At 45.4% G+C, this 18,586-nt stretch overlaps 2 protein-coding genes across 2 annotated transcripts in view; one reads left to right on the top strand and one right to left on the bottom strand.

The window, feature by feature from the left end:
• The window catches only part of LOC144155523 (protein C19orf12 homolog), a 29,121-nt gene extending 27,215 nt beyond the window's left edge, over nucleotides 1-1,906 (top strand). Inside the window, exon 2 of the mRNA XM_077687025.1 lies at nucleotides 278-1,906. Coding sequence (XP_077543151.1) covers nucleotides 278-537 — 260 coding nt within the window. The 3' untranslated portion in view covers nucleotides 538-1,906. The remainder of the gene's footprint in view (nucleotides 1-277) is intronic.
• Nucleotides 1,907-6,463: 4,557 nt separating this feature from the next.
• LOC144155521 (uncharacterized) lies at nucleotides 6,464-18,492 on the bottom strand. Its single transcript, XM_077687024.1, has 2 exons — nucleotides 18,218-18,492; nucleotides 6,464-8,502 (listed from the first exon to the last, which is right to left on the bottom strand). Exons 1-2 carry the CDS (start codon nucleotides 18,390-18,392, stop codon nucleotides 8,207-8,209), a joined length of 471 nt encoding a protein of 156 aa, XP_077543150.1. The 5' UTR covers nucleotides 18,393-18,492; the 3' UTR covers nucleotides 6,464-8,206.
• Nucleotides 18,493-18,586: the final 94 nt, after the last annotated feature.

The following is an 18,586-nucleotide window of genomic DNA, read 5'->3' as shown; positions in this document are numbered from 1 at the left end:
AAAAAAAAAGAAAAGTGAAAATGGAAATCATCGAATTAGAGAAGTGCAGGATGAAAATCGAACCATTGCAAAAGGCATTCCAGATAGTAAATCAGCCCGTAGACGTTATGGCAGCTCTAACTCGTTGCGGACATTTCTTCGATTTCAAATGTTTTTTTGTGAAATTACCGCTGACATCCCTGATTCTGCCTCCCTGTCTCCTCTTGGTTTCAACTTGAGGCCCTACCACCTGTTGTGCTCACTTGGAAGTTCAGCATGCATGTTTCCTCTTCTGCAGGGGGTGCCCTGGGTGGCTGCGTGGCCGCAGTGGTGATGAAAGACAAGTTTGTTTCTGCCACCGAGGTCATTAACAACATGTCCGACGACAGGAAGGACGCCCTGATTGAGGCTGTGCAGCGAGCTGTTGCTGACATCGAAGTGACCGATGTTGTGGAGCTGGTGGCCCTTGTCTGTGGTGACATTCATATCAAGAAGAGGATTATACGTGCACTCATTGACTATTTTCACAATCAAATGCGCCTAGAAATCATCGACTGAATGCCAGTGCCCAAGAAAACTGCCTTGCAGGCTTTCCAGTCTGTTAGCTTGATCTCATACCCTTTGTAGCAGTGTTACCTATGTTAAATTTTCGCTGTGTGGGAGTAAGTGACAGTTTCATGGTTGCCTGTCTGCTTTGCGTGTTGCTAGTGCCTGCAGGCAGGTGTCTTTTGCATTGCTAGCGAACTGTAAGCCTTTGGTGGTGTTAGTAGGGTGCAGTGCAAGCGACATATTCAGCACAAATACTGAATGGCAGACATGTACAAACCAGGTGCCTTAGCAGGTAGCCATGCATTTACGAAATTTACCAGGTTAACGTGTACATCTTAGATCTACCCGCTGCGGTGGCTCAGTGGCTAAGGCGTTACGCTGCTGAGCACGAGGTCGCAGGTTCGATTCCCGGCCGCAGCAGCCGCTTTTCTGATGGAGGCGAAAAGCGAAAACGTCAATGTGTATGAGATTTTGGTGCACGTTAAAGATCCCCAGGGGGTCGAAATTAATCCGGACCCCTCCACTACGGTGCGCCTCATCGCCTACGCTGCGTCGGCGCGTTAAACCCTGCAATCAATCAATCAATCAATCAATCAATCAATCTTAGACCTGCTTCTGTGAAGTTACACATTGGTCACCACCTATTTATATGAAACTACTGGACATATTCAACTGTTTTTGCCACATAATTTACTTTTAATGGTACTTTATTTTTGTAGAGAACATCGACACTTGGTGGTGAAATTCACACGATGCTGATACTTGTATCCAACGTGTAGCCTTTAATTTATGCCGGCTGCCGCCTTTCTCGTGCATCAGGAAAGCAGCTATCTTTCAATTTTACACCCCTGCTATTAATTTTTTTTTTAGACTGCTTATTGTGAAACACGTTTTATTTTTTTTCACCTCTAAAAATATATCTGGTTGATTCTTCTGCATCCTGTACTTCAGTGCAAAAAACACAGTCGGCAGCTAAACGGCAGTTCTGCGTGGCCATCATATGTTAAAAAGTGTGGCTGGCAGTGTGCATGGGATAAGCGTGCTATTTTTACAAATGTGCATTTGTAGGCTTTGGTAGATGTTGCTGCCATGAAGTCTTTGGTCACATGGGCTCATGAGAACGTGGCGATACTTGTGATACTGTATGAAGGCTAATTAGTATGTGGGAGTGACGTGGCCACCGTCAACATTGTCATGAATGTGCCCACCCATTGTTCAAGAGCACTGCAAGCTGCAGTACAATCCAATTTCCACAGATATGGTTGGCTCAACAGTGCTCATCCTGGTTCAGTGGTAAATCCAAGGGGATACGAATGAACTGAGGGAAGATGTGTATTGTATTACAGCATCTGTCAATAAAGCTTTGTGTCCGTCTCTCTACAGCATCTGTTTATTCAACTTGGTCACTTAATCGTAATGGGGCCTCTAAACTTGACCAGATTAAGTATGTATATTGTATATTAGGTATGTATATTGTTTTAAGTTAATTTGGTTTCCCAGGGCCCAGAAAACTTGTGCCTAGCTTAGCCAAATTTTAATGGTCCCACAGGGGCCAAATGAACAGAAACCAACTCTATACATTCTGGCCAAATAAGACAAGTTTGGCATCCGGTGCGGTGGTTCAGTGGCGAAGGCGTTGTGCAGCTGAACCCAAGGATGCAGGTTTGATCCCGGCTGCAGTGGCCACTTTTCAGATGGAGGCGAAAAGAAAACGCTTGTGCGTTGAGATTTTGGCGCACATTGAAGATGCCCAGGTAATCAAAATTAATCCGGAGCCCTCCACTGCGGAGCACCTCGTAGCTCAGGTGCAGTTTTGGTGCCTGAAGTGCAATTACAGAGTACTGTGTTGTACAGACCTAAGCCCCAGTGCATGCACGTTGCACACCAGCAGCGTGTGTGTTTGACAGCATCATGTACATTTATTTGGTACCTGGAAAGTGAAATTTGAAGCCCAGAATATGTGACACCAGGTGTATGCCCAGCATACCTGAATGATTCAGTGTGTCCCAAGCAGCTGCAACAACCATGGCCCCGGCATTGGCCAAGGAGAAAGACTGACTATTTTTCCTGCTTGTTCGTCGCTCCTGTTTGTCTGCTTTTTGCACTAAACAAAGCCATGGATCACTGGCACCAGCTAGCCTAAGCCCACACTCCATCAGGCTGCAGCAACAGTTTAAGCTCTTTATTAAGTGCAAACTATCGAGAAAATGGCACTTTTACACACAAACAGTATAGTACCTGAGCTACACCGTGACCTGAGCCTTTATTTTATCAGATGTGCCTTTTTGCATAAACTGTTCCAAATTAGATGCAATATATAATCACCAACAGGGCTTGACCCAGTTTTTTTCTCTGTGGGTGCCAGCTGTCAGTGGCTATCATTATTTCAAGCCAGTTATTTCAAGCGAGGCTTGAAATAACTGGCTTGAACGTGCAATGTTTGATCCAAACGCCATACAGTAAACCTACCTTAAGGAGCTCTGATGGTGATGACGACCTGAATTCACTTTTGCTGGTCTATGGGTGGGCCATGGGTGATTACAAACATACTGAGTGGCGCAAATACACAACACACAAGAAAGAAGACACGGATGTAGCGCCTGTCCGTGTCTTCTTTCTTGTGTGTTGTGTATTTGCGCCACTCAGTATGTTTTTAGACCTCAACCAACACGCCTAGCAACACGTTCTCTCATGGGTGATTGATTCGGCCGAAAAGCAGGCAGTTATGCGGGCACGCGCTTGTGAGCGTAATCGTTTGCATCGTGCGGATCCAGAAGTTCGTCAGGCACTTGGAAGTGGGGGCCAAGCAACGAAGGCCTCAGCTGCCACTGTGCATTGCGTGTTTACCATAAAGCTTTGCATTTTACCTTTTAGTTTCGGAAAGGGACGAATAAGTGTGTGCGCGCGCGTGTACGTGCACCAATCATGTCGATGTACAAGTGGCTGGCACGTAGTAAGGCATCTTACAGATACCGATTTTGTTTTGTCTGCCCATGATATAATGATGTTTTGCATGGTTATTAGTGTGAAATGCATTATCTCTTTCAACATGTGGAACAAAATAAAGACTAAGCATAAAGTTCAAAATCTGGCCTGTTTATGTTCGTTACCATAAATTTTGCTCTGAGCTCATCAACTGCTTTCAACTGAAAACTGAAAAAAGAAAAGTGGATTCTTTTTATCAATAAAGGGGGACACTGTTCTTAAAACAACTTCTTCTAATTTTTAAGTAAACCTTTACGTCTTACTGCTTTTTTCTCACTGATTTCAAATACGCCATTATTTTATTAGTCAGTCAATTAGTTCCCAAGATACTAGTTTTTATTTTAACTAGTTAATAATTTTTGGAGGAACAATAGACAAAACTGTGTTAGTCATAAAACTGTAATCTTCATATTTTCCAGTCTTGGTGAGAAGCGGTTTTTTGATGGATTGCTTGGAACAAATTTTACAGCCGCCACTGGTGCCACCAAAGGTTGAGGAGCTGTGAAATTAGTTCCAAGTGATGCATAAAAAAACTGCTATTTCCACTCGCCAAGGTTCATAGTATTGGAAAATATAAGAATCTCTAATTATCTTGGGAACTAATTGACTGACTCACAAAATAGTGGAATATTTGAAATATGTGGGAAAAAAGCAGCAAGACTGACAAGTTTAACAGAGTTTACTTAAAAATTAAAAGAAGTTGTTCTAAGAGCCGTGTTGGAGACATGGGTATTTGACCTTCTTTTTTCGTTCTTTATAGAATTTAGTAAAACTTAATAGCATTGCTCAGCTTTTTGCCCTGATTTCAAATATGCTACGTATTACTTTTGTGGTAACTTAAGAAAATTAGACTTGAAGATAAATACAAAAATACTTTGTATTGCCAATCAGTTATTGTATGGCTAGTCACCATCATTACTGACTTTACAGCTAATTGAAGTTCAGTTCCCATAAGATGGCAGTTGAATAAAAAAAACGAAAACGAACTAAAACTTATCGTGCAGGGCTGCACACCGTACACATTAAGCTTTGTTTTCCAAAGAAAATTATAGCTAACTGTTGTGGGTCCAGAGAGAATTGCGCAGAAAACATGAAAGGGGCCGACATCGCTGTTTTGGATAAACAAGAAAAATCTACAAATGTAGTCGAAAGTCATCATTTAGTGGACTTTGGTGTGCAACAGCTTGGTTAGTATTTATGACAGGGCTGTAAAATTTTGCAAGTATTTTCTTTACAACCAGTAGATTACAAATACAGTAATATAAAATTTCGATTTTGGCAAAACCAGGCTTGAGCTTAGGAACTCTCTTAAACAAGCTTGAGTTTAGACTTTTTTAATAATAAAAATAGTTAGGGATATTTTTGTAGGATGTTTAGTTCTAAGTTTTCATGAAACTCCATCAAATTTCAGCTGTTACGCGAGAAGGTTAAGGTAACCTACATTTATATCACAAATTTAAGTGTTCTGTGCCCGGTGTATACGTTAAATTAGAAGTTTGAAAGGCAACCTTGCTCCTGCCATAGTGGTGTAGGGGCTAACCATTAATAGCATCAAAGCACTCAGCCCCTACACAACACTTCAGGTAAATGTACTCCAGATGAATTTAAAATTCCAAAACACTTTAGTGTGCCTCGGAACCCAGGTAAAAGTTACCATTGCTTGAATTTTTCTTTTAAAAAGGCTTTGAAAAAATTCTGAATTTCACAACCCAGTCTTTGTTGTTTCCAATCTTCACAAAACGGGAAAAAGCAAATCGTGCAGTTTTTGTTTGCTTGACGTTTGTGGACACCTCACAAATCGGTGTTCGTTACACAATTGTAGTAAACAATGGGAAGGATCTCTTAACTTCTAGAGTGTATTTTGCATTGTCTCGTATGCAGTAAAAGCAACATAAAAGGCGCTAGATTTTTGGCTACACTGCACTAGCAGGGCAACCCATTGCGAGGTCATGCACCTCAAGCATTGGTGGAGGTGGAGCCGCAATTGGGGCTCCCAAGACTGCACTGCCAATGCAGGAACACCGCGAGCACTTGGCTTAGTCCCTTGTTTCAAATGCTTGCTTGCAGGTGGCACGATTAACACACAGCCGCACAATTTGATCATGCAAACAGATTTCAACATGTACAGTGCAGTGCACTGTTGAAGGGAACAGGTAAATTCATTTCCTACACTTGTAAAACGCACAGTTAAGCACATGTGCCTGCTCATTGAGTGTCCCTGCCATCCATGCTAAGAACCAAATGTTGGAGGCACACCATGCCGCGTTCTATACACCCGCGCGTTAGCTTTAGCAAACGTTCTAAAGCACGCTGTCTTGTTCCCTTTAACAGTGGACCGCACTGTACAGCCTACAAGCGGCTTTTCGATTACATCAAAACCCTCATCATCAGAAGTCCAATTTTTCTGGTAATAAAGTGGCACAGTCATGGGCTGTTTGGCAGGCGCGGTGTATAGTTTTCTTTTTTTAGGTTTCAAAGGATATTAGCTAAGGTGTATCAACGTTTTAACGAGTGAAAACAGCCTTCTTATACAATTACAAGTTGTGTGAACAAAATGCAAGCTGCCAAAAAGTCTTTGCAGAAGTTCCGAGGACAACTAAAATTTCCGAGCCCACAAAGGACTTTTACAAAGTGTGCTTAAGTGCACTGTGGCTGCTAGGGAGGGTCGGCAGTGACTACAGCTGAGCACGCGCCGAGTTTGGCAGTGGTCAGTGCAACAGCCTACCCTCGGGCATTGCACTGCAGTTCAAAAATTGAATGTAGCGCCAAAATGGGACTGCAGAAACTCGGACCTAAGCAAATTGGGTTGGTAGGCAACTAATCGCAGCCGGTGAAATGAAGACTTAAATATAACTACGCAGTAGTTTGTGCTTCTTGGTCATTGCTATGATGCATCATTGGCATGAACAAGTTGGACGAATTGTCGGCCTACCACAATAAGCAACTGCAATATTTGTTTGGGCATTTTATTTGAGTGCTCACAATAGCTGCAGAATGTAACAGTACATGGTGTATACATAAAGCAAGTATCAGTATTTGTATATATATATATATATATATATATAATGCATACATAACACAATGCATTCCTTGCATAACAAACAATATATTCGATCAAAAAAACAAAAATAGCTTGCTCACAGTTTGCGCAGCAACAAGTTCAAAACTATGGCTAACTAATATTTGGGCTCCGGATGACGAAAACCTGTCATGATTGTACACTGCTATAGTGTCTCAAGTACTCTCAAGCCTTTCTTGAGTATAAAGTAAATAGTACATAATTTTTATACATTTTCACAAAAACAACAAAATCGAATAACTGGAGCAGGCTTTTGGGCTCATTTCAAACAAAAAGCGTTTCAAATTGAGTAGCCAAATGTGCTTGCGTGCAGTTAACAAAATGTGCAGTTTAGCACTCCTGTTTGACAAACAGTGGCAGTGTATTGATCGTAGGTGAGGTCTCTAAGGCAAAACAAGTGAAATAAATACAGCAAACCAAACGGAAAGTTGCATCTGCATTACCGGGCAGTTTGTAGTTATCAAATGCTAAAGTGCTTCCGGCATTTGTCGAGGCTATTCGTCAAATAGGGCTAGCTCAGCAAAAATAGCTTTTTCTATAGCCATTTGTCAGATGGGGCTAGCTTGGCAAAAATATCTGTTCTACAGCCATTTATTTTTAGAAAAGTTTGCACTTTTTGCTACGCTTTAGTGAGGCATCAAACAAGTATTGCTCAAAACGGGCACAACATGGCTGACAAAAGAGTTTTTACTGTGATGATGCAACCCTCCCTTTACTATGTGGCATGTACAAAAAGTGAATGAAAACAGAATGGGGTTACAGAAAGGAAATCTCTTCTGAGGTATACATGTTCCAAGCATATGTAAACCTGATTCTTCTCAAGGTGTCCTTGAAGCATCTCTCTGCACACTCAAAAAGCAGGTATATCCAGCTATTATCATACCAGGATGCTTTAGTGCCATTTTCCACATGAAAGGGCATTGCAGTAACTGTTATTGAAGATTCTTTGGAAGAAGAATCTTCATCTAAAGATGAAGCAAACCAGCCAAAGAAACGACTAACTTAACGTTTTATCCACACTTACACTTGAGCTTATTGTAGTGTCTCCCAATGCAGCATAACATTGACAAAACAAAGAAATGCAAACTTACTTTCGTAAAATGCCCAAGTAAAACACACACTGCGCCTCATGCGTAGCCAGTTCAATCCAGGACTTGCGGCGGGCCATCAAAATAACAGGCTGCCAAAGCTCGGATGGGTAGGCAAGAACCTGATCCTCATGCTGCCTCAGCTGAGCACACCCTTGTCCCATTTTTCTTCATGCAGTGTATAGGGACAGAAATGAGAATATTGAATGCAACCAATGGACGACTGTTCAAACACCCTGCTTACAGCGGCATCCCGGGTAACTGTGTGAATGCAGCGTTTCTCGTTAATTCCTCTTTTGCTTTTGGAAGTGGAAACCAGGCTCGACAAATGTTAGGAAGGACGCAAACAAGCACGCTGGCCGGCATCACGAAACACGTGCGAGTCTCCAGCTGTGGCAGCTGGTCGCTTTGGGCTGCTGAGAGAAGGAGAAGGAAGCAGGAAGCAATGGCTACCAGGCCAGCCATGAGGAGACAACACCAAGAAGCGCAGCTATCGTGCCCCCTAGTGGGAGAGCGCCCCCTCTGCTCAGGCGGCGCCTCCGCCGGCAGTCTTGAGGAAGTTGCCCAGGAAGTTCTTGATGGCGCCCGTGATGAGCTGCTTGACCATGGGGTTCTCGGTGATGAGCTTGAGCAGCGCCTGCGGGTCCTTGAAGTCGCCAAACTTGGAGATTGTGCTCTGGATGGTGTCAGCCAGGTTGTCTTTTTCGGCATCGGGCAGCTCCCGAATCACGTCGGCCGCCGGGCGCATCTCTGCCTCCTTGGCCCCACTATCCTTGCTGCCGCCGTCCTTGCTGTCCTTCGAGCCGCCACCAAACATGCTCCCTGCACACACAACAAGCAAATGCAAGCAACATTAAGCCAGCAAATACAACCAAAGTGATTAAAAAAAGACAACACACATAGAAACGAATAAATATCGGGAAGAAATGAAATTGAGAATGTTGTTAGAAACGCAAGGGCAGAGAAATTTGATGTCAGAAAGCACAATGTGTAGGGCAACTCCAAGAGTAGTGCTTTGCTCTTTGAAACTTGCAAGTTGCATAGAAACGAAGAACTTTGCACGCAAGTTGGGAGAAAGGAAACAGAAATAATTTTAAACATTTGTTTGGAATGTGTACCAAACTATGTGGCATTAAGAGGTTAAGATCCTTGGCCGGGGCAGCAGCGATGTCGCGCGCGAGACTATGGAAGCGTTCTTGATAAAGAATGAGTGACACATCCTTGGCTTTATATAAAAGAGAATGATTTGTTAAAGTCTTGCTTGTAGGGTGTGACGATGGAACATGCTCTTTCTAGGCGTTTTCCATATGTATGGTCGGCGCATGCGCCAATTTTGTCTTATATTTGGGGGCGTAAGCCCTTGAATAAATCAGTTGTTAGTTGCGCTCATCCTGTTGTCTTCCCTATGTGTGTCATTCTTCTGCGCAATCCTCATGGCTTTTCAACTATTTAAATCCATATTAGGGAAATGGCTGCCTTCCCAAAGCCATGGGAATTGATTTAAAGGAGCCATGAAGACAAAACACAAGTTGGGTTTATTAGAAGGACTGCTTAGTCCCGATAACAATGATACCAATATCACCGCAATCTTCGAACAAATAACGGAGATATTAAAGAAAATGTGTGAAGCAGTCGCGACCCCCTAGCCAATTTCCTGCAACTTTTCTATGACGTCACGGAACTTTGTTTGTGCGATTGGCGACTGCCTAACTGACCTGTCGCGACGACACATGACTGGACGTCTGTAATGGGGCCTCTAGTTCCATTTGACCGCATCACTTGAATGCTAACGTGCAGTTAACGCACTGAAAATTATGTTTTATTGTTGGCCCGTATGACGTCATTCTTGCTCATAACACGTCACTGTGGCGCAAAATTTGAAAGTTTTTAAATACTTCTTGCTTTTTTTTTCATTAAAAAAACATCTTTCGGGGCTGTAATGGAGCTGAGTGAGATACTGAATCCTAGTTCTTTCAAATTACTCGAAGTTGTATTTTCTCTTCATGGCTCCTTCAAGGATAACAAACAGAAAAACTACTAAGCATGGAGGTAACTAAAAGATGATGGTAGTGCTTGTGCAGGAAAAACAGAGACTAGGATATAATGTAAAAGAGATGCTACCTGCTACGAGCAAAATTTAATTTGAGCTCGCTACTGATAGCAATGCTAAAATTGGAAGTGTTCTAATGTTTAAAGGAGCCATGAAGAGAAAATGCAAGTTGGTTTTATTCGAAAGATTTCGTGTTTTATAGTGCCCCCAGCGCTTGTCCGGATACAAACGGTGCTTTATTCAATGAGAAATTAAACAATTTAGGTTAAAATTTTGATTTTCCCGCTCAATCGTGCGTTTTCGTGGTCCCAAGTGACATCACTGAAACCGACCGCTCTGCAGCCTAGACTACCTTCATTCACGCATCCGCCGTACAGGGTAGAGACACGTATACGCTGGCGCCGCCATTTTCGGTTGCTCGCTCGCCGCCGAAGCAAGTCATTGTGTCAAAACCGCGCTAAAATTATCGCCGCAACGCGGTTTACTGAAGAAGTTTGAATCATATTGTCTGTTTCGCGTTGCTAGGTCTCGTGGGAAACGAAAAGAATAACGCGTTGAGCCCGTTGGCCCAATAGCGGCGGCACGGGACCGTTCAAAGGTTGTCTCCACTCTGTACAGCGGTGTTGGTTTGTTCCCGCGTTTCTTTACGTTCCGTAACCTAGATGGCGCCACCATACCGTGGCAAACGTTTGGTTTGTTTTTGCCCGCATTTAAACCTGGCTTGTTTTTGTTCTGGGAGAAAATATTCGTTCCCTGAAACAGTGCTCGCTCGACAAATGGGGTCACGTAAGACACCGTTGCTTGCGTCAATCGGCCAGTGTCGTCTGAGACAACCCCAAGCCCCATAGTGCTGTGCAGCGAAACCAAGCATGCTGTGCGCAGTACGAACAGCAGAACGCATCAGTACTTCTATGCTTACATGTGCTTTCGTAACTTCCACTGTTTGTCCCATCATTCTTATTGCTTTGTAAAGAATGTGCCCTAAATTTAAGCGCAAATCGCTCGTTCGTCTAGTTTGTAAGTTCTACCTAATTTGCGTCTGCTTCTGCCAGCCTCCGCCAATCGCAGAGCTTAGCTCATGTGACGACATAGGTTCTGTTGCGGGAAATGAGCTGGTGGGTCGCATGACCATTCCCGTTTTTCCTAATTATGTAGCTTATTTGAGCGAAGCTTACGTTAAAAGTGGTGTCAGTATGATTCTAACGAGACAATCTTTTGAATGAACCAAACTTGTGTTTTCTCTTCATGGCTCCTTTAACCCCTCTAATTAAAATTTTTAATAATGCTTCTAGGGATAGAGGACATGTTATCACACTTACACGAAGAGGGCACTAAAGCAATCACTACCATTACACAATACCTATTTCATATTTCACGGGCTTTTATGTTTCCAAACAACCACACAAGTCGTATTGCTAAAAAAAAAAAAAAATTTATGGTTTTTCAAGGCATTCTACAGCTCTTTGACACCTTGGCAAATTCAAATTTAAAGCTAAAATTTAAATTTTTGCCAAATAAAAGAAGCAACAAGCAATTTTCACCAACCTTACTGGCTGTAACAACACATGACGATCAATAATAGGTCTGTTTCCCCTACAGCACTTCATTTTTTTTTTAATTTTGTATTTATGTGTGTATGCATGCACACGTCATCTTTTTGTTTTGTATTTATTCTCTTGCTTAAATAGTCAAAACAAAAAATACTGAGGGATTCTTTTGGAGAATGCAGATCTACAAAACAATTATAATCATTAATTAGGCTACCTTTTGTGATATGGCTGCTATAAGATGTTCTGAAGCTTATTTGTGTTTACTGGCCTTATATTGTGCTGCGACTTAAAAACAGTGTTCCAGACCAATATATAACCGGCTCCCAGTGTTGAAAGGTGAAATACACCGGAGCACATGCGTGGATGGAAGCTACATTTTGAAATGTAATCGTTGAAATCAGGACCGGAATTATAAGTTTTGTCCGTTTCACAGCATCCATTTCGAGTGCACCCTGATTGGCCCAGAAAATGTGTCTCGGAGCAGGACAAGGTGTGCTAGTTGCCCCAAATAAAAGGTCTTCATTTTGTGCCGCTCAGAACTGCCCCTGAGAAGCTCAGTATTTTATTTGGCCATAGAACTGCCACGGCGAGAGCAGTTTTGGGCTGCCGAGGGACTGCTCTGAGCAGGCAAATAAAAGAGAAAAAATCTCGAGCCGTAAGAGCACGGTCAGAGAATAAAAATTACTGGCGTGCTTCACAAAATCGGTAAACGCACGTAACGCAGCTGTCGCAGAGAGCTTCGCCTATTTAAAACATGGAGGCAGCTGCATTTTCCCCTCCACCCCCGAAGGGCAGGGGCGCGCTGTTGCGCGATTTCGAAGCGCTGTTGCTAGGCGATAGTGGCGATAGCGGAGCGGCGGGGCAGCGCGCGCATCCACACTTCGATCGAAGGAGACGGCGTTCGAATCCCAGGCACGACCGGCTCCCAGGCAGCGGCACACGCCGTGCGGCTTTGCGTGCCCGAAATATATTTCACCGACGCCCCAAGGCGTGCTGGGAGACCAGCGGGCTAGATTATGTATGTGACATCTGTCGCAACAGGCGCAACTCGTCGGCATCATTCTCAACGGGAAAGGATAATATACGCGGCATCAAGACACCGTCGGCCGCCGCTCGGCGACATGGCGGCCGGACGCCACCCGAACAAGGACGGAGCGCGCTTTGCAAGCTGCTGCACATACACTCCCGGAAACTAGCAGTTCTGAAAGCGGCCGAGCAACGCACGTACACAAGAGGCCCGTTGTTTCGACAGCGCTCAAATGCCCTGGCCGTACGGGCACGCACGGCACAAAAGGTAACTGGCTGCTCAACAATGGACTCTGGTGTCGACGCTGCGCATCGCCACCTCGCCACTCTCACAAGGCCGTAGGGAAGGGGGTCGCAGGGGCACAGCCAGCCACATTTCGCCCGAACGCCACCAAGAGGAGGACAGGGCATTTTAGCACGTGGGCGCAGATGGAGAGAGAAAGAGGTAGGGAGGGAGGGAGAGAGAGAGAGTGTGTGTACATGCGCAGACAGACAGAGAGAGAGAGCGAGAGAGTGTACATTTCTTGAGCGTCTAAAGTCGTTCCTCGTCCACTGGAGCTCATATGACGTCATGGCCGCCTGCGGCCCGGTCGACCAGCGCCATGGAGGAAGAAAAAGCTGGGCCACCAGCGAGGAGCTGGATATCAAAATCTCTCATTGCTCCCACGCACAGTACACGCCTGCGAATTCGGCTACCTCCTGGCTTGCAGCCAGCTGATGAGTAGGCGCGATGGCGATCGGGTCTCCCGATCGAGAATACGGAACGGCGTGCTAATAAGGTTTCAGCCAGACAAGGTTCCTGGATTGAAGCCAGCGGATGAATCCCATGCGCCGGCACTGATTTCACCAGGCCTTCCCTCACTCCGAGACAGGCTGCCCCCCACCCCCTCCCTTTGAAAAAAAACCTCAGTCAGGTTCATCTTTGGCCCCTGCAGGAAGAAGGGCTCTGCCACAAACCTCCAGCCGCTCCAGTCCTGCGATGCCCGAGTCCATTGCTTGACCCCAAATTTAATATTCCAATCCAATCCCAAGTGTAATTTGAGCGCCGTGGATACAAATATACCACTTGCAGCAGTAGTTGCTAACGGACGCAGGAAATGCCAAAAGTGCGAAAACACGTATCGCCGCCCCATGCACTTTCCCACACTGCATTTTGTGACCACGAATGGAATAGTAAACCGTGCGGCATCGTTAGAGGTTGCCTTTTTAACTAACACTGGGGTAGCAGGGACATATGTATGCCGGAACTTTTGCTCGTCATGTGCATTTTAAGAGACAAAACCTCAAGTAGCAAACATTATGAAATAAGATGCTTCAGCCCAGGCAGCAGGCTTTGTTTCAGTTTGAAATGCTTCAAAAGATCAAAGATCAAAAGCGCAATCAAAAGATGCATGCATCAGGATGAACGCAGTGGCAAAATCAGAGAGAGAGAAACAACTTTATTTCCTTCCAAGGAAGCTAGAAGGGAAAGGGGTGGGAGTGCCCTGTCTTTTTCAGTAGTCAGCAAGAAGCCCTTGACACCTGGAGGCTTTTTCAGCTTCTTGGATCAGTAGTTGTAGTAGTTCTATGCAGCTGAGCAGCGCCGTCTGCCATTGCCCCCTCATTAGGATGCTTACTCTGTGTGTCTTTGTTTTTCTGTGCATGCCCATATTGGGTCTGTCCGATTCATCTTGCACCTCTTAAACCAGTCCATAGCAGTGCAAGGCTGGTTCTGCCATCCTGCATAATCAGTGGAACCAAACCTGCACTTTTTTCCACCTGTTTCTGCCCCTCCTCGGCATAGGGTGCCAACAAAGCCCTGAACTCGTCCTGCACCCGTCTGCACCACCAGTGAATCAAACGACGCAGTTCAGGTGCCGCGAGCTGCACTGCAGAAACGAATGGCGAAGTGCTTCACCGCCTGAACTGGTTCAAGTGGTGCAGGTGAATCAAATGGAACCATTATGTGTTTGAGATCAGCCCTTTGGCCACGTGTTGACCACTGACTGCCCCGGGGTAGTAGTAGCTATACAGAAGTGAATTAGGGAAAGTTGGATCTATTCAGATTTTCGCGTGCGTCTGGTCACTTTTTCCTGCTACATATATAGTGGTGTAAGATTTCTCTATACGTAGATTATAAGCAGCACTGGCTTCAAACAAAATGGCCGGCAAGTGCATTTAGCAATTGCATGTATTTTCTCCACCTGCTCCCAGCCCTATAGAGGGCACAGCTTGACAACCAACTTTCGATGCACCCTAACCAACTTAGCCTGGGGACCGACCACCATACCAAGATGGCATCAAAAAAACAACCCTTTTCTGAGTGGATTCCAACCTTTGCAGAAAAAGTGAAAGCCAGCGAAAACTAACTCAGGAAGATGGCGTTGATTGAGTTGAGTCGAGGATAGCCCCGGCCTACTCGGGATGCTTTGTGAAGTGCTCTTCAACATCATGAAAAAATGGAAAGGAAATGGGAGAGAAGTACCAGCTTTAACTGTTTATTTCTCTAGGCAATGTTGGCCATCAATTAAAATCCAGGAGAGCTACAAAACGTCTTAACTGTCACTTCAAACAAAGAGATATTCAGCCTTTCATACCCCTTTCATGGCCTTCCCGTACTTCTAGTCCCATCTCTTGTTAGGTGGTCCATCGGTCATATTCTCATTACATGCCCAACCCAATTCCGCTTCTGTTTCGTAATTTGAACTGTCATGTCTTGCACAAGAGTCTCTTGTCATCCTCCTTCCCGTGGTTCGTTGGGCTGACCGAAGTTTTCTTTAAAGGTGTTTAGTAGGGCACCAAAGGAAGCCCCAGTATCACGTTCTCTGTGCTTGCAGCTGGTGGCGCCAGACTTCTGCCCCACAGGTGATCATCGGCAGTGCGCACTGATTGTACATCATTTCAGCAACAGAGCTAGCCTACTGTTCAGTATTTGAGAGTGCTTGCCAAATACACCACAGCCCATACCAATTCTAGGCGGATTTCTCTCGGGTCAGCACTGACCCCAACCATGACAACTGACAGGTCGTTATATTCATCCAAGTATGTCATGGGGCAGAGATAATTAGAAGGATAAGAACGGGGTGGAGTGCACTAGGCAAGCATTCTCAGATAATGAATGGCAGCCTACCATTGTCCCTGAAGAGGAAAGTGTACAACAGCTGCATCTTACCGGTACCCACCTACAGGGCAGAAACTTGGAGGCTCACTAAAAGGGTTCAACTTAAATTGCGGACGACTCGGTGAGAAATGGAACGGAAGATGATAGCTGTAACATTAAGAGACAAAAAGAGAGCAGAGTGGCTCGGGGAACAAACGCGTGTTCAGGACATATTAGTAGAAATTAAGAAGAAGACATGGGCGTGGGCAGAGCATGTAATGCGAAGGAAAGATAAACGTTGGTCATTAAGGGTAACAGAGTGGATCCCTAGAGAAGGCAAGTGTGGCAGGGGGTGGAAGAATGTTAGGTGGGCAGATGAGGTCAAGGGCGATAAATTGGTCGCAGTTAGCACAGGACCGGGATAATTGGTGATCTATTGGAGTGGCCTTTGCCCCGCAGTGGGCATAGACAGGCTGATGATGAAGTATTTCACTACCTAATCTGCAATAAGCATTTCCAACATGTCCACTTAATAACATCACTATTATATGGCTGAGCAGTGTAACATATATTTGAGAGAGAGAATTTATAGGGTGGAATTAGTCGACAGTGCACTTCACTGCCCAGGTACAGTGACCAACTAGCCCACATGCAGCTGTGGTGGGCGAAATTTCCTTGCATCCCTTGCATATGTCCTACAGGAGTAAGTCTCCTCTGTTCCCTGGTCTTTTAACGCAATTTACAGCGCTTGGGCGGAAACTAAAAAACAAACAGCAAATTAAACTCTCGGCAGACAGTTGCACAACGCCTATCCTCTGCCGCGCTTATCACACGTGTACACATGTAGATACCGCCAGCCCTCCAACACCACAAGTCTTGTATCACAGGAATGCACGTGTTGCATCATAGGAATGCATGTCCTTATCTTTTTGTGGCATGTAGCAGATTACGGGACATCGCGCGCCGAGTGGCTCGTGGTGCTTTGTACGAGGCATACTTGTTTGTACACAGACATGTCTGAAAGCACGCAAGTAGCATAAGTTTCAGCTAGCATTACTAAGTTACTAAGGGTGCACTCTTGCTGCCACACTAATTCGCACAAGCAAACCCTCAGGATTTCTCTTCTATTGGTGGAAGAACTGCTGCAGATGAAAGTTCAAACAACGCAACAGCAGTACACAGAGAATATTAAATGGTGCTCTGATTGATTGTGGGGTTTAACGCGCCGACGCAACGCAGGCGATGAGGCGCGCCGTAGTGGAGGGCTCCGGATTAATTTTGACCACCTGGGGATCTTTGCCGTGCGCCGAAATCTCGTACACACGGGCGTTTTTGCTTTTCGCCTCCATCAGAAAAGCGGCCGCCGCGGCCGGGAATCGAACCCGCGACCTCGTGCTCAGCAGCGCAACGCCTTAGCCACTGAGCCACCGCGGCGGGTGGTGCTCTGATTATATGCCGTACCAGGGAGCATAGCACAACAGTCCGTTGCTCTAGCTCATACAAACACACACAAAGAACGAAAAAACTCAAAAGACATTTCGCCCACCACAGCTGCACATGGGCTGGTTGGTCACTGTACCTGGGCAGTGAGGTGCACTGTAGACTAATTCCAACCTAGAATTCTCTCATATATATATATACGTTACACTGCGGGTGATATAATAGTGATATAACATCGAAACTAAATAATTTGGCGATAAGTGTCCCGCAGGATGATCTTCCAGGCATTCGTTTTGGCACTTGTGAGGAGGAACCTCCACCTTTGATTCATAGAACTTTCGCCACATGCTTTTCATTTTTTCGTCAGCTCTTTAATCTGTTCATTTCCCTATCCGCAGTGTTTTGCGTTATTTATCTCGTAGACTGTGGAGTTCCGTGGTCCCTCCAGTTGGAACACCTCCTCCTCATTACTACGTGACAGGATTTTCTTTTATGGCAATACATTCTCCGGGGAAATGGGAACAGCGTTATGAATGCGCACTCGCAAAGGGCACGCAAAATAATGCTCACAAAAAAAAAAAAAGAACGCAAACGCACTAACAACCAGAGTAGACTTTTCCGGAGAAAAGGGATGTGAAATGATTCCAGTGACAAAGCATCAAGCTGTCAACGAAATTTACGTTTGTGCAACCAGCGCGCTGACAGATGATCAAACATTAGTAACAAAAAAAAAAAAAAATCGATGCCAGCTGGCGGTAAACGACGCGATTATACATACGAGACCAGCAGCCTTTCAATCTTGTGCATCCCTTGTGCGTCGCGCCGGCTGCGGATTGAGGAATGTAGTATGACGGCCACATGGTTGCTTCCGTGCGGTCGTCCCAACATTACGGCTCTCACGGGGAAAAAAAAAGAAAAAGAAAAGGCGATTTCTCCACATACTCGTCATCATCATCATATTTGCACAAAAGTGGTTTTAACTCCGCCAAAATCTCGCCAGCCGGCGCGAGATCAAAAATCACGTTCCTCGAGGTCGGGAGATGGGATTGGGCGTGTCCACACCGGCGCTTCTGCGGCGTGCTGCGGGTCAGAAACGAACAGCACCAGAAAACCGGTGTGTCGCTGCCCAATCGTTCCGAAACCGTGCCCTGTAAGGGTTCGTGAAAATTGAAGTTGCGTGTTCATTCAAAAGCCAGCAACTAAGCGAGCGAGCGCGTGCCTCGATACCAAGGTCACGCAACGCGAGGCGGCTTACTACGCCGATCTTCCGGAATGTTATGCAGCACGCGCCAGTGGCTGGTGAACTCGTTCGCGTTAGTTTCTCAATCCACACGTAGCACATACTAGAGCCCACTCTGGACAAGAAAGGGGACAAAAGATAAAGGTACGAACCGAATCCGCCCAGCTTGTTGAGCACCTTGCCACCGATGGCGGCGCCAGCGCTTTTGGCGAGGTTCTTCTTGGCGTCGTCGTCTCCCGAGGCAGCAACTTTGATGTTTTCATCTGTGCAGAGCTGACAGAGGATGTCCTCCAGTTCCTTGGTGCTAAGCTTGTCCAAGTGAGCCATGTCTGGTAACGCTGGTAATGACCGGGGTGCTGTCGACTGGGGAGAGCTGCTGCGTGCGTACGACCGTGCGGCTCCGGGCGGAATGAAGGAATCAATTGGCCTTGACACAAAAACTGCGCCAATGCGGCAGCAGAAGGCGCCCGGAAAAGATGCGTTTGTTTTCTTTGTTAATTGTTCGCTCAGGCGACTCGCAA

Source organism: Haemaphysalis longicornis, unplaced genomic scaffold (assembly GCF_048455015.1).
Source record: "Haemaphysalis longicornis isolate Haplotype H1 unplaced genomic scaffold, Haemaphysalis longicornis Haplotype H1 scaffold_1, whole genome shotgun sequence".
Classification (NCBI taxonomy): Eukaryota; Metazoa; Arthropoda; class Arachnida; order Ixodida; family Ixodidae; genus Haemaphysalis; species Haemaphysalis longicornis.
This window is presented reverse-complemented; position numbering and strand designations above follow the sequence as displayed.

Bases quoted from the DNA above. Each gene is read 5' to 3' on its own strand.
- LOC144155521 (XM_077687024.1), bottom strand. From the start codon at position 18,392: ATGGCTCACTTGGACAAGCTTAGCACCAAGGAACTGGAGGACATCCTC. The intron at 8,503-18,217 runs GTTCGTACCTTT...TTGTGTGTGCAG, and splicing joins CAACAAGCTGGGCGGATTCG to GGAGCATGTTTGGTGGCGGC.